The 26699-nt window shown below is 43.0% G+C and overlaps 1 protein-coding gene across 1 annotated transcript; it reads right to left on the bottom strand.

The window, feature by feature from the left end:
* Positions 1 to 11555: 11555 nt before the first annotated feature.
* Positions 11556 to 26443, bottom strand: IL1R2 (interleukin 1 receptor type 2; the record flags this gene model as incomplete). The annotated part of the gene is made up of 8 exons (XM_060235244.1): positions 11556 to 11936; positions 14745 to 14890; positions 17373 to 17508; positions 20979 to 21044; positions 22166 to 22340; positions 24055 to 24229; positions 25957 to 26215; positions 26305 to 26443. Coding segments are annotated over 8 exons (1224 nt in total), but the record flags the coding sequence as incomplete, so codon positions are not given.
* Between the last annotated feature and the right edge of the window lie 256 nt (positions 26444 to 26699).

Here is a 26699-nt window from a genome sequence, read left to right on the forward strand (position 1 = left end):
TGTTTTACTCATTTTTAAATTTCCATAGCTATAAGAAAACCTTGCTTGTTTTAGCATGAAGCACACCCCAGATAGAAGATTGGTAAACTTCCCATGTACCATTTATGTCTTATCTACCATCAGCAAAATGAATGTGATTTGAGTGATAAAGGTTGTTTTTTTGTGGTAATACAAAGAATCTGATGAAATTATGCTTTAAAAAGCAACACCACCTAAATCAGTCTTGAAATTTATGAGAAACATAATGAATATTACATCCACTTTAACTGACTTGAAAACATTCTTTTTTATTTTAAACTTTTTCAACATAAAAGAATTATGGCTGTACATTCAACAAAATATCTGATTAAAGTAAAGAACAAAACATTGACAACCAAGGATACAATCTAGGCAAAAGACTGAATTCTTCTCCTAGTGGGAGGTCAAAGAGTATGGGAGTCTCTGCCCTTTCTAAGTAGGACTCATTGCATTTTGTTTCAGCACCCCACTCTATTCTTACTTGTTTCTTCACAGAGCAGCATGGGCACATTTGTTCTCTTTCTTCTGCAACCACTTCCTTCAGACACCATGGTTCTCTTTTCTTCATTTTCAAGACATTCTATGCACTAAAAAACTAACCCAAGAGGAAAGAGAGCTTCCTGAATAATATGATGAGGCTGCTAGTATATATTTGGTTGATGCACCTGCACTTCTGCTGTTGAGATGCTAATATTTATTTAATTGGCACATGCAAACCTTCGTACCTTGAAGAGCAACAGTTCTGTCCCTCTCTTATAATACAGGAGCAACAGTATAATATATAATATAATATATATCATAATACTGTGTGTGCATAAATATGTATATACACACACACATGAACACACACAGTAAATATGATACAGGAGCAACAGTATGCCATCAGAATCACAGTTCTGCTAGTGAAAGTTCTGTGGGTCATTCATTTGCATATGGTTTCCTTACATGCAGACTCATGCATGTCTGTATTTTTACATTAGAGGCTTGGGATATGTGTGCATTAAAGTAACTGAGTTGTGCCCTACTACCCCACTCAGCAAAGACTACATTCTTCTCTCCCTTGTTCAAGTAGAGCCCCCACCAAACTCCATCCTATCTTTTCAAGCCTGTTTTTTTAAAAAAAAATCTTTTGCTGTCTGTCCTATAACGAGTCAGAATCTGCCCCAAAGCATATGGGGTGGTTCTGGTGGCTCCAGACAACATAGAATTGTATAGCTGGAGAGGTTCCCATTTGGACTACATAGTCTGAATCTTTTCCCTTTTGGGTCATTTGTAGCCATTCTCTGGACCCCTATCTTGGTGTGTTGGACCCTCCCTGAGTTCCAGTTGACAGCTATAATCCCTCTCGCAATTTGTTCTTTCTTCTTTCCAGTTTATTTCTCCCGTATTTGAGTTGAAAAACTGACATAGCACTTGCATGCTTGGTTGATATTTTTTGTTGTTGTTCAGTCACACAGTCGAGTCCAACTCTTTGCGACCCCATGAACAAAGTCATACCAGGCCCTCCTGTCTTCCACCATCCTCTGAAGTCTGCTCAAATTTATGTCAGTTACATCAGTAACACTGTCCAGCCATCTCATCTTTTGCAGTCCCCTTCTTCTTTTGCCTTCTGTCTTTCCCTGTATCAAGATCTTCTCCAGTGAGTGCTGCCTTCTCATTTGGTGGCCAGAGTATCTGAGCTTCAGCTTCAGCATCTGACCTTCCAGGGAACAGTCTGGGTTGATTTCCCTTAGGACTGACTGATTTGATCTTGCAGTCCAAGGGACTCTAAAGATTCTCCAGCACCACAACTCGAAAGCATCTATTCTTCTGTGCTCTGCCTTCGTTATGGTCCAACTCTCACAGCCATACATTACTACTGGGAATACCATCACTTTGACTATACGGACTTTTGTTGGCAGGGTGATGTCTCTACTTTTTATTATTCTGCCTAGGTTTGCCATAGCTGTCCTCCCAAGGAGCAAAAATCTTTTAATTTCATGGCTACAATCACCATCTGCAGTGATCTTGGATCCCAGGAATGTAAAGTCTGTCACTACTTCCATGTCTTCTCCTTCTATTTGCCAAGGTGTGATGGGGCCAGATGCCATGATTTTAGTTTTTTTGATGTTGAGTTTCAAGCCTACTTTTGTGTTCTCCTCTTTCAACAAGAGGTTCTTTAGGTCCTCCTCACTTTCTGCCATTAGAGCGGTGTCATCTACATATCTGAGGTTGTTGATGTTTTTCCCGGCAATCTTAATTCCTGTTTGTGCTTCATCCAGGCCGGCATTGATAACAGTGCATGTTATTACTTCGACTGCTTGTACAACCTCCCTTAATCAGCTCTTTCACCTGATTTTTCCCTCTACACTGGGTCTCAATACTTTCTCCAAATTGTAGTGGCACTTCTTCTAGAAGTCTCAAAAGTGTTTATTGCTGGTATGCAGTGTTCTCTCTAAGCTGAGTTAGTGTGAGCTAGCTCCAGCTCACATATTTTTGTCTTAGCTCAGGAAAAACAGCCCCAGAGCAAACTGATTTATTCAGTAGCTTACAACTTTCATGCCAGTAGCTCACAAAGTAAAATTTTTGCTCACAAAACTCCACAGCCTAGAGGGAGCATTGGGTATGTGATTTCTGGTGGTTTTTAAGCCAATCGTTTACCCTAAGCCAGCAGTTACATAGGCTGGGCCGGTGCATGGGAGTAGGCAAAGTAGGCACTTACCTAAGGCACCACTTGGCCTAAGGGGCACTGCTGGGTACCCCCTCCCTGACCCATGACTCTGGCTTCTGACTGCTGTTGCCTCATCGTCTCCCATCACCAAGCTGCCCTCAACAAAGCCAAGGCATCCTCCTCCCCCCGATGTGTAGCTTGCCCTCCCACCTCATCCCGTCCTGCCACCCTCCTTCCTGGCGTGGCTCACAAGCACTTATTCTCATAATTTTTTATAACTTATCACATTTTTAAACAATTAAAATTAAAAATCAATAAATTAAAAATGTGAGACGTTGCAAGTTTGGTGCTCATTTTCCCTGTATTTTTTAAATAATGGGGGCGGGGCGCTAGTGGATGACTTGCCTAGGGCACCAGAAAGCCTAGCACTGGCCCTGTACATAGGGATGGAATGAGAGGTGATAAAAGGTAGCTTCCTTACACCTGGGCTATTATAGGGTAGATTCAGGCTCAAATTGGAAAATTGGCCATTTTCTCACAGTCACATGTCTCCAAACTGCCTTCAAGAAGAAAGTCTCTATTCCACTGTTTACATAAATGGCAGAGGGCCACAGTAAACCAGCATCTGTGCAATGCACATGATCGTACAAATAAACAAATATAGCTCTAAGTATCAAACCACAGATAATACAACCACAGATAAAGCAGGAAGCAAAATGTTTCAAAGCAGATTGGCAATCAAAGGCATAGCTTAAAAATAGAATGACTGTTTTCTGATAAGAGTGTTTCGTTGGGAAAGTTTAAGCAAGGATATTTCCTAATACACATTTTTCTGTCTGGAAGGAATCACAGCTTGGGAATGTTGTAGCTGACGTGCTAGATCACACTCAGCCACTGGCAGATAATGCTTAAATCCTCCAGCAGTTTTCCTGGCTGGAACTAATCTGAAAGTATGAAAATGTGGTGTGAGAACATTTTCTCTAAAGGTTTACATTTACTGTTTTTCTAACCAAATCTCAAAAGACCCAACACACTCCTTAAACACACTGATTGTTATAGTTCCATTCATTTCATATGTGAACATTTCAGAGCTGAACAATCCAATGTAAAATATAAGGTAGATTGTCATTAAACATTATGAAGATATAATGAAATGTCTTAGACTGTATATGGTCCAGAATAAGTCTCAAGCCCCCCTGTGCTATTATCATAAGGAGCTCGTTTGACCAGGAATGTAGACAATTTAGGAATAGGCTGACAAGATACTTACGACAGGTGCATTCCACCAAAGAAAGGCTGCCCACTGATAAGCTACTGTCAATGAGATCAACCAATAAAGAGCTGTTGAAACAAAAGAAGCTCACTTTTGCTAATCCCAATGGGAAGAACTTGATCTTGCAGTGCATGAAAAAAAATGAGCCAATGTTTTGGAACCAGATGTCCCTACATATGGACAATACATCTCCCTTGCTAGATGTTCAGATCAGTGCCAAAGACTAGCATTTTCATTTTAGCCAAGCCCTTGGCAATCCTATCAGTGATACCAGTACTGCTGATCAATTAACTTCTCAGTTTAGCTCCCTTTATGCACATCAGTGGTCTCCAGTCATGGCAACTTAGGTTAACCACCTTATTGACTCTCTCTCATTTGGAAAGGCTTCTGAGAAGACATGATCCTTCCAGAGCTCTTAAAGCAATTTTCTGATTGTTTGACCCCTGTAGTGGCAAAGGTGTTTATCTGGATAAACTCCTCAGGACTCCTTCCCACCAGCTGGAAACAAAGCATTGTTGTGCCAATATACAAATGTTGCAGTCAAACTCTCATAACTACCACCCTATCAGCTTGTTGGGTATAGCCTCTAAACTTTATAGTAAATTTTTTCTGAGAAGACTGGGAAGTTGACAGTCAGGTTACCTCCCAGAACAAGCTGGTTTTTGGAAGGGCCAAAGTACCATTATTAACCGCTGTCTGATGTTGTACCGGCTAGCTACAGATTGTGTAAACAGCTATACACAGCTTTGTTGACCTTGTAGTTCTTTTGACTCAGGCCGTTTTCCCACAGAGCTTACCGCGGAGTGACATCCCTCTTCACCGCGCAGCGTCTACACGGATTTCCCACCAACTGCTCCGCAGAACCAGGAAGTGCCGGACCTTTTGTGTCACAGATGTAAACTGCTAAAAACCAGTTTACGTTAGCGACGCAAAAGCCGCGGCTCTTCCTGTTATGTGGAGCAGTTGGTGGGAAATCCGCGCAGACGCTGAGCGGTGAAGAGGGACGTTGCTCCGCGGTAAGCTCTGTGGGAAAATGGCCTCAGTTAATAGAGAAAGGCTCTGGTCTAAACTGGCAAGTACTAATATTGACAAATGCCTTTTGCATCCAATAAGAGAACTCCATAGTAATAAAGCATCCAGAATAAGATGCTTATAATAATATTGTACTTTTTATTGTTTGTAACAACCATTGGCCCTATGCAATAAAACTGAACTGAACTGAACATTAATAAACTTTTCATATAGAATTGCCAGTCTCCATGTGGGGCCTGAGGATCTCAACCTGGAGTTGACAACCCTATTCCCAAATCTTGCATCTCTCTGTGTTTTTGTATTTGGTTGACAAATTTTTAACAAGAATGTCCAGTATTTTAGTTGAAACCTCTTGTAACCCTAGAGAAGACATTCTTATTGGTATTAAAGTTTATAGGTGTACACTGTATAGTATTCTGATCTTATAGGAAGTGTCTAGATCTACATCTTCTTAGAAAAACATTTTATTGTTTCCAGACCATTCATAGGGTCTGCTGTATGAAACATTGCTCCTTACTTTGCATAAGCATTGCAATCTCTTCACATTCCTGTTCAGAGTAACTGTGTGGAGAAAAAACACAGCGAATCCTTACAAGAACCTTATACAGCTGTTAAAATAAACAAATTAATTCTGATAAGCACACCACATTACAGAAAAGGAAATGCCAGGGAAAGGAGACAATCTTCCTTCCTCCTCCTCACCTAAACAGAAACTTTAAAAAGCAGTGTTTCACGAAATGTGACAGAAAAGAGGCTGCAGCTGGAGATCATCCAAGGGCAAAGGGAAGTTCAAAACACTAAAAAACATTTAGCTTGTCCCTGATACTGTATATATTTCTCAATTCCTCCTTCTGATTATTGGAATCTTGGCCAAATCTAAACAGAAAAGTAAAACTAAAAAACTAAAGGAAAACACAATTGTATGTTCAAATTAAATATTATAGAAAATATAGTTGAATATGTGTGGGTTTTCTATGAGAAGCAATCATTATGTCACATTTCCCCATTTCTTCCAAGAGTGACAGACACACTGCTGCCATAGCTATCATAGCATAAGAGAGGGAGTGAAGATGAATAATTAAGTACTTCCAAATCCTGAAAAGATATCCCAACGGAGACAATCAGCTATTTCAGAGGAAGATTTTTCTAAAAACATGAGGTTCTCCCTTGTCTGCACACTATCAACCCAATTCCCAGTTGGCTCCATTGTGCAGATCGTTTAATCCTTACACTGGAGCCAAGTTGGGAATTTGATATATGATTTTGGAAGGATAACACTGTGATTACAATTACAGAAGGTAGTGAGACGTGGTAAGTTTGGACAAAATTGTCATTTACTCTAGGTGATCCAGAAATAGAAAAGGTTGGCTTGATCAGTGGTAAAGTACATCATGTAATATATGATCATGTGAAAAATAACATTGCAACTATCATTGATAGCAATATGTTCACTGCTGATGGTCATCACATATTGTCACAGCAAGCTCAGGACTTGTTCACACCTTGGTGGTTGGGTTGCCTGTAGGACTGAGAGCAGGAAGCTTTCATGTGGAAATTCCAATTACAATGAATGGAATTCTTTCCATTGTTAGCATGATTTGGGTGATCACAGGTTCCCCTTTTGTGGGACAGGCACTGTAGTTCTGCATATCATGGAGGCCAAGTACACAGCACACATGTGGAACTCTGTTCTTCACAAAGGACACTGTGAAGAAATTCATTTTTTCCCTTTGGAAGTCTGAGCTGTGCAAAGCCTTCACCTTGAATTGTAAAGGTTTTTCTCTCTGTACAGAAAACAGGCAGGAGTGGGGGAGAGTCAATTCAGTTGCTTTCCAGCCTCACCTCAGACACCCTTTTAGAAATGCTAATACAGTATAAAATACAGAACATAAAAGCAAACAGTTTGCAACTGACAGCAGGAGATCCAGCATTTAACTCCAAAAATACAGTTAACCAGGAAAGGCCTGACAGACAAGCTCAGATTTTGATGCTGGTAGTGGTTCTCTGTACCACATAGAACTCCGCCATCTTGGGCATGCTATTTTAAAAGGAGTGCCGGGGGGGGGGGGGTGGCAATCATTTGGCAAGTGGCTACTCGCCTAGTGCTGATAATCAGATGCTGGATAGTGGGAGACACAGAGGGAAGACCTCTAAACTTGGAAGGGAACCTTGCCCTCCCAGTGGGAAATTCCTACAAAGGCCAGGTGGTGCTGGTGGTTGAACAGTTGTGGGGAAAATATTGGCGGGCACAATGGAATAGGGCCTGCAGGTCAGTGCAGGACTGTTCTACCACAGTCACTTCCAAATGAGCTCTTTCTAACTGACCTTGGTATTCCATGCACCTAAGTCATTCAGTGGGAATGCTGTGTGTAAACTAATCTCTAGAGCTGTATTAAGTGAAAATATCTATGACATTACAACTATGCAGGAAATGGAAGATAGTCCTATTCAGGGCTTTTTTTTTAGCAGGAACATACAGGAACGCAGTTCTGGCTGGCTTGGTGTTGGGGGTGTGACCCAATATGTAAATGAATTCCTGCTGGTTTTTTTCTACCAAAATAGCCCTGGTCCTATTTAACATGATAATCCAACAGTTTAGGGTCAGTACAGTGGGAAAGAATCTTAACATCAGCTGTGAAACCCACTGGAAGGCTTAAACAAGCCAATTTCTTTCCTCATAACATATACAAGGATCTATTGTGAATATGATAATCTCATACACATTGTTTTAAACTCTCAGCAGAATTGTCTGGATAAACTAGCAATGCCTTTTTGTTTGGAAGAGTAAATCAGTGGCATTTGAACACTTCGGTAGTACTGAAATAATAATCATTATATTCTCCTATGGTGGTGGCCAAATGGAGCTTTCCCATTGATTAATGGGTACATTCCATGCACTCGACAAATAATTTGATTATCACAGCTCACTCAGCATCTCTGACTCCCTGCCCCTGCCTACTACAGGCTTGGAAATGTTGAAAAAACCACCCAAATAGTCTTACCTCAGAGACAGACACATCTCCAGCTCTTTTCTGTATGCTTTCTGTCAATTGGCCTCGCAAAAACTGTCACTGGCAACACATGCAGCCTCCAAAAGCAGCAAGGAAATGCTGCCCCTGAAATACAACTAGCCAGCAAGACCTGGGCCTGCTCGGAGCATTTCCTCACAGGCCATGGCTCTTTCCTATCACTTCCTCTCTCTCTCCCTCCTCCTCCCAGCCTCGCCCCTAGCTAGGCAACCTCTCAGTAAAAGGAGAAGCCTCAGGTAAATAGAGTGGCATTCAAAAGCAGATCTTATCTCCAGGATGAGGAGAGAGATTGTTGTCTGGAGTTCAGTTGTGATCCCAGGAGATCTTCTGGCTCCACTTGGAGGTTGGCTACCCTAGGCCTGGCATCACCCTCTGGGATACTTGATGCCACCTGACAGGCATGACTTAACTAGGCCTGGCTGCTTGCTCCTGTTCAGCAGCAGCCCCTCTATAACAGCCAGTATGACTTAGCAGTTGCCAACTCCAGGTTGGCAAAATACTGGATATTTGAGGGGTGGAGCCTGGAGATGGTGGGTTTGAGGAGGGATGGGACCTCAGACAGATACAATCCCATAGACTTCACTCTCCAAACCAGCCATCTCCTCCTGGGGAACCACTGTTGCCAATCTCCAGGTGAGCATATGTGAAAATATGGATAACGCAAGGGTAGACCATAAAAAAATTCTCAGTAATTCATAAGTACCAGTAGATATCAGTCTATTGACACATAATCATAGTAAATACAGAAAATGAAGTAGAATTGGTGTTCACAATTCAAATAAAAGTAGGAAGAACTAAATATTGCAATTCAAGAAACATTCTTCAGTAATAAACATGAATTCAACATGAGACTCCTCTGTGCTCCTTCATATAATAGTGTCCAAAAGATCTGCTAAAGTCAAAGAGAAGGCAGAGGACATCCCAAAGAAATTTCGACAGCCGATACGTGCTTCCCAGGTCTACAAGTCATTTCAAAACAATTCTTCATCAGTTATACGACTGAAAAATGGAACATGATTTTCACACGACTGTGGCACAGCTCATATCTCAAATGGAATCTTGAGGTGATGGCTGGAGATCACTCAGAATTACAACTGCACTCCAGATGACAGAGATCAGCTCCCCTTGAGGTGGGGGAGGGAGTGAATGCCTTCACTTGAGTGGAGGGGCACTCACCCAGAGTCTCTTTCTAGAGCCCATTGTATTTTTCTCCATAATGGGCCTTATTTCTAGTAATTTAATGTTCCAATAGAATGTCCTCATGTTCAGCTGATAACTGGATTTTGGACAGTACTGTCTAAAGAGAGGATTTGGCAACACACATGATCATTGCTTGAAGAAAATATTAGTAGCAGGAATTAAGATGCATTTACTGTCAATGGTAAACTACTACCTGTAATTAAGTTCACAGTATCTCTCATGTATTATATATATAGGCCTGAACTTGATACAATACCTATTATAGGGCTGCCAACCTCCAGATGGGGCTTGGAGATCAACTGGAATGACAAGATCTCTAGACTTAAAGTTTCACTAGAGAAAATGACTACTTTGGAGGGTAGCCTCTAAGGCATTGTACCCTGCTGAAGTCCTTCCTTTCCCCAAACTCTGCTGTTCCAAGATTCCAACATAATTTCCCAACCCGAAAAATGGAACAATAATATCATATGAGATTCTTGGGGCTTTTTGTTTTGTTTTTTTGCAGTTAGCGTAGTGCATATAGGCAGATATCAGCCTGTTTCATTTCCCTATCCACAGTATTTTAGCCTTTTTACTGCTTTTAGGGAGCTGTGCCTTGGATAGGTTTCTGCGCAAGTTGCTGGGTCTCTGTTGCAACCTCTTCAGCTCAGCCAGCCCCCTCCCGTTTTCTTCAGCTATCGAAGACTCAGCTGGCAGGGCTCAGGTGAGATGGGGGACACAGCCTCAATACAAAGGCTAGACCCTGTTGCTGGGTCAGGGGGGATGGGCTTAATGCCAACAGCAGCAGCAGGGCCCCTGGAGACAGTTGGAGAAGAAACTAATCCCCCCCACCCTCCATGGCAGTGAGGCATCAGGCACATCAGGGTTTGTGGTGTGGGGCACAGAAACCAACAAAAAAACTGCCTCACACCCACTCTGTGGCTACCATGCAGCAAGAGTCTGATTGGTCAACCATGGGATGAGTGTGCAGTACAGCTGGATGGGGGGAATGTCTAATCCAACTACTCTGGAACTAAAGAATCCCAAAAATCAGAAGCACAGCCTCAACATAATAAGCACACCATCTGATTTTAGGCCCGGACTGTTTACACGTATGTGCTTCTCCTATTATAGACTAAAGGAACACAGATCAAATCCTGAAACTAAGACACAATACTTTTCAATGGAAGCAGTCAAACAGAAGACTTTATATGAATAATCATGCCACATTCATACATGTGTGAACTATTCCTAAGGGTCAGCCTGTTTTTGCTGGATCCATCACATTCTGGAACAGAGACCAGCCTTCTGCAGCAGTCTGCATGTGGTCTCATTTGTTTCTCACACATTCATGCATGTTGTAATGTGGGAATGACTACACAAATTTTTGTCTGAACAGACAGCTGAAAACCTTTTAGTTACACTGAATTGGAATTTGATCTTATGAATATTATGCATTTTAAAAGTAAAAGGGACTTGAACTGATCTAATCTTCACAGTCTTTATTAATTCTTTGTTTAATGTTAAAGAAGAAAACAAGGCTAGTACATCAGTTTCCAATAATGAGTCGATCAGATGACCTAAAACCATATTTACATCTAAAATTTTACTGTTAGATGAAGCAAACATCCCAACTGGCACTGAAATAACTTAAACCAGGAATGTCTGGGGATTCCAAAATGTGATCAATACAATAGCGTTACATTAGTCAGCACATCATTTTCTGGAAATCAGGTAATGATTAAGCAAAGGGTTTCTGGGAAATGAACTTGAATTTGTAAAGTTAGTGTGCTTCCCTTCCAATTTCTTTATCTGGAGATGAATACTTTAGCCTCTCAGATTATTACTACTCCAAATAGCCATCCTGACTAGATCAAAAACATTTATCTATGGGATTAATGATTACAGCTACTTATGCTTTTTTCTTTAGTAATGCAGAGTCATGCTTTGAAATGAAGCAACTTAAAATGCAGGAAATATGGAGATGTTTGTGGAAATTTACAGAGGTTACTATGACATCAGTACTTGGAAAGGAGCCCCACTTTGGCTTTTGAGCTAACGCAATCATTGCAAAACTCATTTACATTTGCCCCAAAGCAGACAAAACTCTCCAGTTTCAGGAGGCATCTTATACAACATTGTCAAGTGGTAATTTTTAAGTAACAAGGGCTAGAGAAATTGCTTGGCCTCAAATGAAACAGGTAAATTAAACAGGTAAATACACAGAACACTGCTAATCCATATATTATTATCCAGTCTACAAAATAACGCACAATGCCCAGGATCCCAACAGTAGAAACAAATTGAATTTTTAATCTGACTTTTCCCTGAAGGAACAGGCATGGACCACCCCCAACTTCCCCCTGAAGCAACTAGACCACGGTATTCTGCTTCTGGGACTGACAGAAGTTTCAAAAGCAGCTTGTTAAATGTCCTGAGACCAACTGTTGAAAGAGAAATAGTCACAAATTCCAACTGAGCCATCATGAACCTTGTCTTAGTTACTTTCCCGCATTTACAGAGTAATAAACCAAGGTCCCAACTAAAAAAAGACATAAATTACAAATAACACATGTTGTTGAATCAAGAAGTGAGCATTTTCCCAATGCTTCAGCAGGTTTTATTCTTTAGAATTTGGTCAATATATATCCTTTCGCAGACCGTTGCTTCCAACACATGTGAATGCAGACCCCTGCCATAATTAGAATGGCCAAAGCCACAGGAATGGTTGAAAAGTACCAAGACAGACCAGGCTCTGTTTTTAGAAAAAGGAGAGAGAGAGAGAGAGAGAGAGAGAGAGAGAACATGTTTATGAAAAAAACAAAAAACAAACCCCAACACCACACCCTAGATGTCAATCCCTGCAAGCAAGCAAGGATTTCCCTAGTCCTCCTCAACCTGCATACGCATAGGGTGCATTCACACTATACTAAATAATGCATTTTGCAGGATTTCTGCTATTCTTACACAGTAAAAATCTAGTTGCAAAATGCATTTAGTGTAGTGTGAAAGCACCCATAGACATTCATAGCCCTTATTACAGCAGGAAAAATTTAATTAAAATATACATATCTATTATTTAACATAGCCCTGACTGGAATTACACATGCTGGCCCAATTTTGGAACCAAACCAGATTCATCGCCGGTTTAGAGTTGCCAGGTCCCCCCAGGCCACTGGTGGGGAATGAGGAGGTAGGGTTGACAGATCCAAGTTGGAAAACTCTTGAAGATTGGCCGATGGAGAGTAGGGAAGACAGTGGGGTATAATGCCATAGAGTCCAGCCTTCAAAGCCTCCATTTTCTCCAGGGTAACTGGTCTCTTTAGTCTGGAGATGAGCTGTAATCCCAGGAGTCCCCAGGTCCCACTTGGAGCTGGCATACCTAGCTTGGTCACTACTTAGGTGGAAGACCAAGACAGTCACAGAGTTGCTATGCAGAAGCAGGCAATGTCTCTTGCTTTGAAACCCTTATGGGCAGGCCTGGCACTAGGGTTCTGCCACCCTATGCTGTGCCACCCTCCCCCCACAAGCTCCCTTTATAGAGTTCATTGCTCACACACTTTGTGTGCACATGGCACAATGACATCACCAGAAGTGACATCATTGTGCAGGGCGGCAAGTGGGAGATGAGAGAGCGCCAGGCGGCGCACAAGAGTGCTGCCATGCTGCCGCTTTCCCCTTGCACTATACTCTTTGGAAGCTTCCAAGGAAGCCTCCGAAGAGCACACTGTTTTAACGGTGCCTGGCCACTTTTGGGTTGAAAGCAGCCAAGCAGCACCTTTTGAAGGCACCACTCAGCACTGCTCCAATCCCACCATCAAGGCAGGCTCAGAGGAGCACTCTGCATGAGCAAAGGGAAGTACTGGGGTGCCTGGTGGTGCCCCAGAATGGGTAGCACCGCAGACAGTCACCTACCCTGCCGACTCTCACTCATTGACCCTGCTTATGGGGTCCCCAAAAATAAGCTGTGACTTGATGGCACTTTCCACCACCATTATATAATGCAACCTTGATGGATCAGACAAAGGGTCCCTCTAGCTCAGCACCTTGCTTCCCTCACAGGCCAACCATGTTTATCTGGGAAGTCCATGAACAGAGCATGAAGCCCTTTGGGTGTGTGGAGCATCTTGTATTCAGAGGAGACTGCATCTGAACCAATCATGATCAATCATGGCTGAGAGAGATACAGATAGAGCTAACCTTCAGAAAACTCCTTTAAAAATGCCATTCAAACTGTCAGAAGATCCCTCAGGCAATGAATTCCTTAAGTCCATCATTTGTTGTAGGAAACATTAGTTCCATTTGTCTGGCTTGAACTTGCTGCCAATAGCTATTTTATTTATTTAAAGGAATAATTACCCTAGTCCCAACTCCTGCAAACAATAAAGGAGCCACAAGGTGGCTAAAAGGGTGAATGGAAGGATTCCATGGATCCATCAGACAGCAAGAATACAACCCCTGAGGTCAGCTGTGAAGTCCACCCAGAGCCAAAGGATATCAAACTGCCAAGGGATCAATTTTCTTGAGGGCCACATGTCACTGATTCTTAAAGGCCCCCCTCTCCCCCTCAGGACACTTGGAAGGCTTTTAATTCAGGGCCAACTATATGATACATTTTTAATGTGTTTTTGTTTCCCAGACCCAACTTGTTTCACCTCAGTCACACATCAGCTGCAAAGGAATGTTGCTTTTAAACCCTGAAGGAGTCAATTTCTCTCTCTCTCTCTGTATTTGTGTGTCTGTGTGTGTCTGCATCTGAAAATATGCTGACTTCTGGTGACTGACCCTTACTGGGGGCCTGGAGGATATTCAGGGAGGTGGCTGAATAAAGCCTTCCCCTGTCCTCCCAACTGCTTGTATTCCAAGGAGGTCTCCCATCCAAGTACTTTCCAGAGTTGATCCTGCTTAGTTTCTGAGAATCGATGAGATTAGGCTTGTCTGGGCTATCCAGGTCAGGGCTGAAGGAGCCAATTTCAATTGGGACAGCACTATGTAGGGAGAAGGGAGTTCCTAACTGCCCCCTACACACACCTTTTTCCTCAACTGAAACAGTCTCTGTGGGAAACACATGGCTACCATTCCACAAAGCTAACATGGCAGCTTGGGTGTGGTTCATGAATGCGTGTTTCTAAGCTCCTTGGAAGATGGCCATTGAAAATAAGAAATGAAAGAAAGAAGGGGGAAATCAATCATCAAGTGATGAGTGATTGAGCATTGTTCCTGCAATAAAGCACCAACTTGTAGATTTAAGCTAAAGTTCAACTGAAGATCCATTGGCTGGCTTTGGGAAAGTTATAAAATGAGGGGAATTAATTTGGCTAGTTTGGTTTCTGGTAAAACAGGGAAAATAATGTTTTCCTCCACAAGCTTCTTGTAAAGAATAGTGTGTTACAGGTGAGGAATCATATGGCAGAAATATTTAAAACACATGAATGCCCCAAGCTGTACTTCCTACACATTCCACAAAGCACTTACTTGCAGTAAACCTCATAATACTGATATTATGGTCACAAATACTCTGCTGAAGCACTACACAATATTTCTATTAGTAAAATGAAGGTACCTTCTCGTTTGACCTGTGTCGTATGCACCTGAAACCCCCGAGTATTTGTGGCCAAACACTTGAAACCTGTATGGAAATCTTCTTCCTTGATGCGGTCAAAAATCAGTGGCACCTCAATGTATGTGTCATCATTTTCAACAAGGTCCCTAAGAAGAGAAAAAGTCATTTATGTTGATCACAGCGCAGCTGGAAGGAAAATGCACTTGCAACTTCAGCAGGTTTTCAGAACATGAGAGAAGTTATTCATCTCTGTAGAGCATTCCAAACTGATTTGGAACATCATGTACTCAAAATAGAAAGAAAAATGGAGCAGGCAGGATTTAAACATCCAAATCAACAAGTAGAATGTTGAGTTTAATTTGGTAGTTTTTAAAATCCATTTAGCAGAAGGTTGCCCTTTTGATGAATGGGTTGGAACCAGCACCTTTAAGAATGGCAGAAATGTAACAGTAGAAGTTCTCCGGCATTTTCCGCGGGGTTGAACGGCTCGATGTGACCGGTGGTACCGCTCTGGGTTGCCATGGTGGCGATGGCGGCGGTCGTGGCCCGTGGGTTGCCCTGTCTCCGATGTAGCCGACGTGGCTAGAATCCCATCCTCGTCGCCACTGTAACGTACTGAGATGGGAGACGTTGGTAGGGCAACATGCTTTAATGGAGGCACGTTACAAGAGAGGGAACACGCGGGCCGGGTCCCGCTTATGTACAACTCCGGGAACCTCCCTCCAGACAGGCCAGTCCAATCCTGGCCTGTTGAACTTCCCACCACAGCTGGTGATTGGCTGGGAGTTCGGGTCCTGCGCCGAGCAGCCCGGGGACAGCCCGGTCGCTCCGCGCAGGGTGGCGCTGGCTGGTTTTATGTTATTGTGTTATTGCGCTGTATCGTTATCTCGATACACTACAGCCCAAATGTTCTGTTTTTATTCCTCTATGTTACTGGGATGGGGGGCGTGTCTTGTGTCCAGATGACTTCATTAACCTTCCAGTGCTGTCCTAGTTTTCCTCTCCTCCCAGCCAATTTGTTCCTAAACTAGTTTTTCCCATACTTTTTCCCTATTTCAAAATTAATTTGCAAGATAGCCTCTTGCCCAGATTCTGAACATGTTTTCCACCTTGTGGATTGCTGCTCAAATCTGCCCAGAAAGGGTTGGTTTGGCCAGTGAACATTTTTTAAAAATTTGCAAGGCAGTGTTTTCAGTGTTTCAGCACTGAAGGCTCCTGCGCTGAAACAAAGGTCAGTATTGGGAGGCCCAACACCAGTATCTGATCATTGCCTTCCTTACCATTCCTTCATTCACATTCAAGAGCAAATTCTAGCACATCCCTGGGCACCATTTTCAAATAAATTTTGCAGTGCATGCAGCTGGCCTAAAAACATGCAATTGAACAAGTGGTTGTGAGCTGGAATTCAAAATTTGGAGAGGAACCAATGAGAGAATGCTCAATTGTGGGAAAAGAGGGGTGAGACACATACACCAGGTATGACTCTCAGGTTTGGTTTGGTGTGGTGGTGGGAGGAGATAAGGGAAATTCTCAGCCCCTTTGAGGCTGCTGAAGTGCTGCAATATTTCAGTGCACATGGAGAAAGAAAGAAAAGAAAGAGGAGAAGGAGTGCAAAACCAATCTACAATGTGAATGTAACAGATGGAACACCAACAGGGAAAAAGCAAAGAAAACATGCACCAATAGGGCAATTCATTGACACTGACAAAAAAATCGGGAAGACAGCTGCAAACTGGAAAACACCTCTGTCACTGTTTATCTATCTAGGAAAACGTTTCTGCTGTTGCATTTTACCCATTGTAAAGGTCTTAAAGTCATAGGAACCTGGCTATGAAAAAAGAAGTGGTAACTCTAGATGTTTCTGTTCTAAGCTTGTCAATCCCCAGGCCCCAGCGGGGGATTTCCCGGTTTTGCATGCTCTTTCCTGTCCCCAGCCAGTTGGCCAGTGGGAGGAAGCCCTGCCCCCACAGCCACCATGTGTCTTTCCACCTCGGAAGGCTTAAAAAAATGCTAGGGAACAATTTGCTTTTTGAAAGGAGTGTATGCCTTTAAATCTGGAGCTAGGCTGAATGGGGGTGGGGTGAGCCTGCAGAACAACATGGCTGTTGGGAGAAAGCAGCCAGCTCCCTCTGTTTGTATTGCAGCCCTGTCAGAAGAGTTTGTACAGAAAAATAGTAAAGAGTTTACTCTGGTTTCCCTGTGTTAGTCTGAAGAACTTGGTTGAGTATACAGCATTCGATAACTCCCATGGTGAGTAAATTGCCCCGGTGAGACCAAAAAATGTGTGCTTCCAAACTGTGTTTATTTTGGCTGCTTTGTGTGTATGTGTATGTGTGAGTGTGTGTGTGTGAGAGAGAGGAAGTGAAAGTGTAGCCAGCTGCTGGGGAAACAAGGAATCGAAGACTGTATTCAGGGGAACTGCACTGCTGTATTTTTATTTATTTATTTTAGGAAATGGAAAAGTCTCCTGGCTCCACCCCCAAAGTCTACCAGCCCCAGCCCCAGAGTCCTCAGTATTTTCTGAGTTAGACTAGGCAACCCTATTCTATTCACTTCTCATTTCTTACATTAAATTTTTCCTTAATATTGGGCAGGGGGAACATGTGACAGCATTTCAAGAAGACTTACTGGCGCTTGCCTTCCATGACTCTGCCATTATGGTAAACCAAATCAATGTCCGTATTGTTTGCCTGCCACCAGACATCCGTAAAAAACTCAATGCTCGCTGCAATATACACTTTACATGGGATGATCAATCGGGAACCTATTTTAAAAGGAAGAATGGAGATTTATAAAACAAATAAACAGGCAAGGTTGGTGGAGAACTCACCCCCAATCCTGAGTGTGGTTTTTTCCTCTCTGGAAGTGGCAGGGTGCCCCAGTTCAATGGCTTGCTAGATTACAGCTATACATATACTGATAACCCTGGTAGAAAAACCAACTAAGGTATTTGGTGCTAGGAAGTCTCCAGGTGATTCCTGGAGATTTCCCAGAATGGCTTCCAGGAGGGCTCCCAGGATGCATCTGCAACCTGGGTGGACTGGGTCAAGAGGGTGGAGGAAGTGATGTAAAGTGGGTGGAGACAGGGAGCTTAAAAAAACTTTCTTGCAAGGGGAAGATGCACTTTTTTCCCTTTTGGATGCTTGGCTGTTCTCTGGTGTGCAAGCAGGCAGCCATCTTTTGCTGACCATGTGGTCTCCTGGGTAATGGGACGTAGATAGGAACCTTGTGACTTTTTAAGATTATTAGTGCCTGCCCTGTTTTAATATCAGTTAGGATATGTCTAGAACAGGAAAAGGGGGTTGTGTTTATGACCAATTTTATTTTGAAATCCATTTACTAATCTAGTGCTGTGCTTAAGGGTGTTTGTAAATATTTTATTTTCAATAAATCTTTTTTTTTACTTTGGAGGTTGGTTCTCAGTCTTGGTATCACATAGATCCCCCACCATCTTGGACACACTAGTGTAAGGGGGTCCCCGGGCTGGCAGAAAAGCCATCTGTGTACACATGGCTATTTCTCCAGGGGAACCCTAAAGCTGGAATTGGTAACCATGGTGACCAGGCTCTGGGTAATGGAGGACACAGAAGCAGGGCCTCAAGTTGGGAAGAGAGCTAGAAACCCTGTCCCTCCTAGCAGGCCCCTCCCCCCAAAAAGGCTGGTGGGGGGGCAAGTTACCCTAGTGAAAGGAAGAAGTAACCCCCTCTAGAAGTCGGCACTGCCAAGAAGGGGTGGAGAAAGCAGGGTCTGGAAGTCAAAGCAGGCCTGTTCTATCATAAGGACTAACTACCTCTTAATCCATAAATACCAGAGAAAAGTGTTAAAATGTTCTTCACTGAGCACATACTCAAAAAGCCAACATTAAGCAGGAATGGAGAAACAGCTTTAACTGGGCATTTGTTGGAAACAAACAACTCTATCCAGCGAAGAAATTAACAATTAACCAATTTAATTGGTAACAAGTTGAATCACAGTTGTCATTTGGCTTCTGAATGGTAATGTGTTATAAAAGGACTGCTTGTGCCCACACTATTGAAAAATTGTATTGAAAATTGTGGTATAGGGGACATAGTGGACAAAGTGTCAGACTAGAATCCTGGGGGCTCCATTTTGTGTCTCTGCTCTGCCATGAAACCTTGCTGGGTAACTTTGGGATGGACATTCTGCCTAATGTACCTCACAAGACTGTTGCTGTAAGAAAATGGCGGAAGGTAGAACTGTGTTCTAGACAACTAGTATGACTGAAGCTTCCATATATTCTCATACTTAGAGTTAGCAGCTTGCAGGTGGGGTAGGGCTGCCAGGTCTGGGTTGGAAAATACCTGGAGACTTTGGGGGTGAATCTAGAAGAGGGTGGCGTTTGGGGAGGGGAGGGGAGGGGAGAGGAGAGGCCTCAGCATGGTATAATACCACAGAATCCACCCTTCAAAGCAATTTTCTCCAGGGGAGCTGATCTCTGCCAGCTGGAGGTCAGTTGTAAAAGTGGGAGATCTCCAGGCCCCACCTGAAGGCTGGGAACCCTAAGAGTTCCCCAGAATTACAACACATCTCCAGCCTGCAGAGATCAGTTTCCCTGAAAAAACAGCACCTTCAGAGGGCAAACTCCATAATATACTGTGGAGTCCACCCGTCCCTCTATAGGTAGTGCCTCCAAATCTCCAGGGATTTCTCAGACCAGAGTTGGCAAATGTATTTCATACTCAGTCAGCCTAAGACCCTTTGTAACCAGCTAGGAATAGCAACATCCAGGTGTTATTTTTTTGAGCAGAGGCTGAAGAAGACCCTGATTCATTGAACTGTACAATGCTCTGCCAGCTATACAATTAGAAATGTTGCCCATTTATATTGGTTGTAATTCATTTAACCACATCCTTCATGAGTCATGCCTGCATTCCAGCATAGTGGTTTGTGTTCAGGGATGATTTATAGCTGCAGAACAACTTTATGACCTCAATGCAATCTTATTCACAGAATTACCAACTGGAAACAGGGCTCTGAAAAGGGCATCAGGTCCCAGAGGCCCTCCCACCAGGAAGATTAAGCCCTGTGGCAAATCCATGACATTTTGCCAGAAGGGGGAGAAAAATCCCCCGAACACCCCATCTGCCAATCCTACACAGCCAACATTTCCCAGATTCTTATCTTGCTATGTAAATCAGGTTCAGAATTTAGTAACCCCTTTTGCTGCATCTGGTTTCTGTGGAACAAAAGCAATGTAGATCTCCTCAGAAGCATTTCTAGCATGGCATGTATACTCCAGGTTTCATTCTCCTGGCTCTGCATTTATAGAAATAGCAGAATATAAGAGTATAACAAGCTATTTCAATCCACTTTGTCAAAACCAGAGTTGAGCCACAGTGGCACTATCCAAATCAAGATCAGGCAATGAGTGGTATCCTGTCTTAGCCTGGGGGAAGTTTCTCCAGCCAAAGGAGCCTTCCTTCAGTTTAAGTGCATAATTTTATAAACCTCTATCATGTCCCTCCTTGATTCTGTGTCTGCCTTACATTTAAACATGCACGCACGCACGCACACACATCAGGAAACAGATGCATGGAACTTCAGAGACTGGCTAGAGTCTAGGAATCCCCTTCAAGGGCCCTCATTTAGTAGACAGAAGTTACAGCATTGAACCCAACTTTTAATGGGTCTCAGTTAATTACTCTCAGCATTCCACAAGAGTACATCAAGAAGAGGACATTCAGAAGAGGACATCAGTTTGTCAGTCTCCAATTTTGACATATTTATTTCCTTCTCTCTGGAATTAAGCCCAAACTCAAAGAAATGCTGTCATTATAAACTAAGCTTGTTATTCTTGTTTGGTCCTTGAATCAGTTAAGCATCATTATGTTGTATGCCAACTTGCTGTTCACCCTCTACCTATATGTGTGGACTGGTAGCTTCCATTTGAACATATCTGAAGAAGTGTGCATGCACATGAAAGATTATATCTTGAATAAAACTTTGTCTTATGCCACTGGACTCAAACTATGTAATGGGTCAATTACTGTAAAATCAGGATTTAAAATAAAATCTGTATTAATTGCCTTAGTATATTGAAAATAGTAGTAACTCTTCCTTGATTGTAAAATCTTGAGGGGCAAACCTGTTCAGCCAGTATTCATTGTGGCTGTTCCATTATAATTCTAATTTATTATTTTTAAATTGTTTACATTAAAGTAAAAATACCACTATAATTTTGTATTCACAAGACTGACTATTTCTTGACCTTACCAATAGCTGCCAGTGTAATCTTCTCTGTTGGATATATAATCACAGGTATGCTTTTCCTCACTGGATCTAGTGAAAAGTGGTTTTGAAGAATGCATTAGAGTTCTGGAAAAAATACGCTAGAATTACAACACAAACATAAGCAATTCCTTTCCCATCTACAAAAGATTTTAAAGGCACTGCTGCCCTCTGCTGGGGATTAACTGGTCCACATTGATTCATCAACACAGCATGCAAAGCACCTTGTATGACTATTTTAAGAATATCTTTGCTGCTAATAATTAAACATATTTTCCAGACTCTTTAAAGTCATTTCCAGGAGTTCTTTTGGGGCATCATTATTCATTTATGTAACTGGAGGCATTTAAATCTCTACCAGCCACAAGGCGGTGAATTCCTAACACTCACTTGACAAACAGCCAAAGATTTTAAGTCCTCTGAGAAACTATTTCAGACCGTTATCTGAGACAAGCAGCAAGCATATGGTCTGGCTAAGCTCATATCATTAGCGGTTGATGGCTGTAATGCAGATAAATTTCAAGAGCAATTTTTCATTCCACAGTTCATTACGTTCATGGGAAATTACAGTCAGAGATGTCTGTGTTTCCCACCGATCTGGAACTACCCCACATAAGTGCATTGTGGTGTTCTGGTTAGGTTGTTAAGACTAGAACTGGGGACACCCCAGTCAACCATGATTTTCTCTGCTAACCTTGGTATGATATTGTCTCTCTGCCCAGCCTTACCTTACAGGATGGTTGTGAAAATAAAAAAGGGAGATGGAACAGATGGAACTGTGATTTTCACTAAGTTGTTTTTTAAAAGAATAAAAATCTAATATGAAAGGCATAAAATGTGCCACCTATCAATCTTTTTTAAAAGCAACTTTCTCATTATTATGGATATGGAGACAACTGTGTGACCACTGGTAGATAAAATCTTAAGAACCCAACAGAGGGAGGCTGAGAAGAACTTCTTGTTCCCTTTCCTCTCCTTATAACTAGCAGAAACACTACATAATAATAAATTTATTCAGATTGATATCATTTACTCTGTTGCAGAAATTGTAATGTTGATGCAGAAGTCTGGATTTTTAAAAATAAAAAAGCAGGGTGTACACTTTAATGAAATACACTGCAATACACTGCAGTGAAACATGCCATGGCACATAGGAGTAAACAGCATATTACCGAGTGTTTGTAACAAAACAGTCCTGGTAACGTTATATTGCATTGTTCCATGTTCAAAGGTCAACTGGCAGGTATAGTAGCCAGCATCATCTAAGGTCACAGAATTGATGGTGAGATAATCTGTCCCCTTCAAAGCAATGAATTTTTCATTGTCTATATTCAGAGGTGTTGAAGCCTGAGGACAATCAGAAGACAATCAGAAGTTTAGCAATCAAATACAGCGACAGACCACAGCAGCTGGAAGCCTGACTTCTTCTTGCTCTTGTCTCAAGTGCTCCTTGGTTAAGAGCTCTGTTTCATTTCCTGGGACTTCGCACAAAAGGTTATCTCTTGCTTTTTGTCCCTTTACCATGAAGGTATTGGTGCCTACCACCACGATAGGGGAACAGATAGAAGTAACCATTATTCCCTTCCCTCAAGTCATGCCTAATATACCAGGGTGAAAATAATCTATACTAGGGTGAAAATATCCCTGTCGATATAAATTTAATGATAAAGGCTTAAGCCCAGCAGTTAGGTACCAGAATAATGGCCATGTCCAATTCTTCTGAATAGCATTTCATTTTTACAATTTGGATTTATTCTGTTATTAACTCAAAGGGCCATTTTTAATTTGGGCTTCAGGTGGTAGGCTTCCCAACCCTCCCACCCTGGCGGGGGACCCCAGGATTTCCACCCTCTTCCCCCGCTCCCCAAAAAAACGGAAGCGGGGGGAGGGGGGAAACGGCACCGGGGAGCATGGCGAGCCGCCGTATCCCGGAGTGGGCGAGGCCGGGGCGCCGCTGCCGCCCCCTCCCCGCCCACCGCAGCTGCTCCTCCGAGATGAGCCCAGGCTGAGCCCATCTCGGAGGAGCAGCCAAGAGGCGGCAGCAGCGCAGGGGAGGGCGAGGCAGGCCAGGAGCATGGCGAGCCGCCAATCCGGGCCCTTCTAGGACCCGGACTCGCGGCTCGCCACGCCCCCGGCCCGCTTCCACCCCCCCTCCGATTCCATCCCAGAGACGGAGCGGTCGACTCCGCCATGCCGCTGCCGCCTCTTCTCCGCTCGCCGTGGCTGCTCCTCCGAGATGGGCTCAGGCTGAGCCCATCTCGGAGGAGCAGCCATGGCGAGCAGAGAAGAGGCGGCAGCGGCCTCGCCTGCTCTGAAACGGGGCGTTTCGCCTTCCCCCCTCCCCCCTAGCTCCACCCCAGTGTCTCCTGGCTCCACCCCCAAAGTCTCCTGGCTCCACCCCCAATGTCCCCAGATATTTCTGGGGCTGGACTTGGGAACCCTATCAGGTGGTCAATATTGAAATAAATACTTTCTCCTTTAAGCGTGCTTAATTATGCACAGAAGGAGGCTGAGATAACAAAACTTTGTCTGGTTTCTATCACATGATGGTGCGTTATAGATACTGTCCCTTTTAAGATTTAGAGCTCAGTAGCTGATAGTTGGACTGGTGGAAGCAGATGGAGCCTATCGGTGCTTTTTTTTGTAGAAAAAGCCCAGCAGAAGCTCATTTGCATATTAGGCCACACCACCTGGCCTGGGAGCATGTGGCTGCCATATAACAGCTTGGGCCAGCCAGAGCTCTGGCCAGCCCAGGCGGAGCTCTACTCTTGTGGGCTCTGACAGGGAAAAAAAAGCCCTGGGGCCTAGAGATCTCTTGGAATTAAAACTGATCTCCAGACTACAGAGATCAATTCTTCTGAAGAAAATGGCTGCTTTTGAGGGTAGACATTGAACCCTGCAGAGGTTCCCAAACCACATCCTCCTCAGGGTCCACCCCCAAATCTCCAGAGATTTCCAAATGCAGACCAGGCAACCCGATTTGAAAGTCTCCAGTTCAAACCCATACACTGCTATGAAATCGGTAATATTAATCTTTATAATGATATACTAGTAGTAATACCTTGTACCACTTGAGTTCATAGCTGGCACCCTTTTGTACAAAACCTTCCAGGTTAGGACAAACCACCTCTGCAGGGCTGAGTGTGAAGGCCTTCTGGCGAAAGGAAATCTCATGAGCAGCACTTTTATCAAACACTTGTAGATAAATGGACACATCAGCACAATGTGAGGAATTTCTGCAAGCAGATTGTAAACTGGGTGTGACTTTGATGAAGTGTAGCACCAACAGTGTTCCAAAAGTATTAACAGGTTTTAATTGTTTATACTGAACAATTTTTACGAGCTAAAAAATAATGGTAAAAATATTAAAAGTTCAATTATTAACAAAGTTATGTGGAAACAAAGTTCAAAATATGGATCAAGCAAGCATATACAACCTCTGCCTGTTGTACTACCCAGAATATACATAGGGCTGGGAAAGGAGCTTCTAGTTAACGCATGATCTTTTCCACGTCTCTTTCTATGGAATTGGTTTCAGAGCACTCTGACGAAAGTGACATTGCACCAGAATGGTCTCCCAGAGCTGACTTTTTCACCTCAAAGGTTAATTCACATATCCTGTGTAATAAGTGGCACCCGCAATTTCCCCCGAGAGTGAAACACTTGTCTTCCCTATTGCAGATATCAAATTTGTGCTCAGTGGTGTAATTTTTTAAGGACATTTCACTGCTGCAGGAACTTGAGAATGTCCGTGCTTCCCTGCAGCAGTCTTAAGAGAAGGGACTGTTCCCTGCACGTGCAACCCTGCTGGACTATTGCTTAGAAGGAACAGACCAGGCATTTCATCACAGCCAGAATAGGTATGAGAGATTATTTACAGGGGAACAGAGTTCTCATTTTCACATGCTCTAATGGTGCTTTAGAGGGGTGACTTTGAAATACTGGATAACATTATAGAAAAGCAAGGTTTTAGTCCAGCCGCACCTTTAGGACCAACATGCACACAAAAGGTTATACCAAGAATTAAACTTTGTTGGTCTTAAAGGTGACACTGGACTCAATCTTTGTTCTATATAGAATACCAAAATCATCCTTCTTTGTTTTAGCCAACTGTTGAATATTCCTTACGGAAATTAGTCTTTGAGTGATACTCAAAATCTTGGGCACTTTCTGAACCTTACAGAACATGTGCTATAACTACCTAGTTATATATAATCAGGATTATAACTAGCCAGGGCAGGCATCTCATTCTTTGTCTAGCAGCAGGGAAAGTACAGCTTCTGAAAACCTTGCTTTGGAGCTGCCATTGTGCAGTACCTTTGCCCACTGCCTCTCTTTTATCACGCATCCCGTCTACCTAGTACTTTTTTTTACCTGCCTTTCTTCCAGAGGAGGGTATGTGGTTCTCCCTTCTCCCATTTTATCTTCCCAACAACCCTGTGAAGCAAATTAGGCTGAGAGGGATGTGATTCCCAAGCAATCTTCCATGGCATGAACTGGGGTCTCCCAGATCCTAGTTCAGACTATGTCACTACTTTTTCCTCCTCCACCAGCTATACTTACTGATTGAACATGCTTTACTATATTGAACATGCTTTACTATATTGAACATGCTTTACTATATTGAACATGCTTTACTATATTAAGCTAGACAGGGACAAAACAATATTGCAATGAAAGGTTAGAGCTGGGCTCAAGTCATAACACACTGAGATGGAAATTACACACTGCTGAAATCCTGGTTTGGCAGTGCATGGGACAACTGAACTGACTTTATGGACATGGCAGAAGTGTGTCTGGTCTCTGCTTTGTGGAATACTTTACCTTCCAAGGCCATCTTTCTCTGTCAACCCTTCATCACCCATTAGGAGGGGCCCTCAGCACTGACTACACAGAGTTCCATGCATACCCAACTGCATACTGTAGTTACATTGCCTGACATTCTCACACCTTAAATGCTTACCTGTGAGTGCAAATATATTCCCCAGAGTCCTGCAGAGAAGCTGGTAAAAACCAGAGCATCTCTTCTTGAGACAGAATTCTTTTTTCTCCACTTCCTGCTGAGATAAGTGTCGTTGAATCATTTTTATACCAAGTGAGATTAAGGACCAGGTTGGAGGAGTCCATATTTTTGTATTGGAAAGGAGGGCATTGAAGGATGACGGGCTCTCCTGCCAGAGCAAAGGTAGGTCTGAAATGTGTAGTGTGATTTTGGCAGTCATCTGTATACAACAAAATTACTCTGGGTTAGAAAGCAAAGAACCAGGAATATTTCGACACAGGGTAGGGCTATGCTGAGGACTGCTTTCACCTGCACTTTGTACATGCTGGATTCGGAAGGCCAAAGCACCCATTGGATTAGCACTGACAATATACAGGACTAGGGGCACATTCCATAGCAGGCAGGAAAGATAATGTTGAGGAATGATATGCTGCAACCTGCGAATGAGAAAAAGGGTGTTAGTCGGATGCAATCAGGGTGGCTCACCCTTTCATAAAATGTGTCAGTGGGAAAATCCAACATGTGAGATAGTGCAGCTGTAAGTAACCACACTAACCTATCCCACAATGACTTAGGATGGTTTTCTTCCTGGTCTACTGTATGCTGCAGGACAAATGAAACTGCCGTATACTGAGTCAGACCACAGGGTTATCAAAGTTGGAACTGTCCACTTTGACTAGTAGCAGCTTTCCAGGAAACCAGAA

The sequence above is a fragment of the Heteronotia binoei genome, chromosome 3, assembly GCF_032191835.1.
Source record: "Heteronotia binoei isolate CCM8104 ecotype False Entrance Well chromosome 3, APGP_CSIRO_Hbin_v1, whole genome shotgun sequence".
Lineage (NCBI taxonomy): Eukaryota > Metazoa > Chordata > Lepidosauria > Squamata > Gekkonidae > Heteronotia > Heteronotia binoei.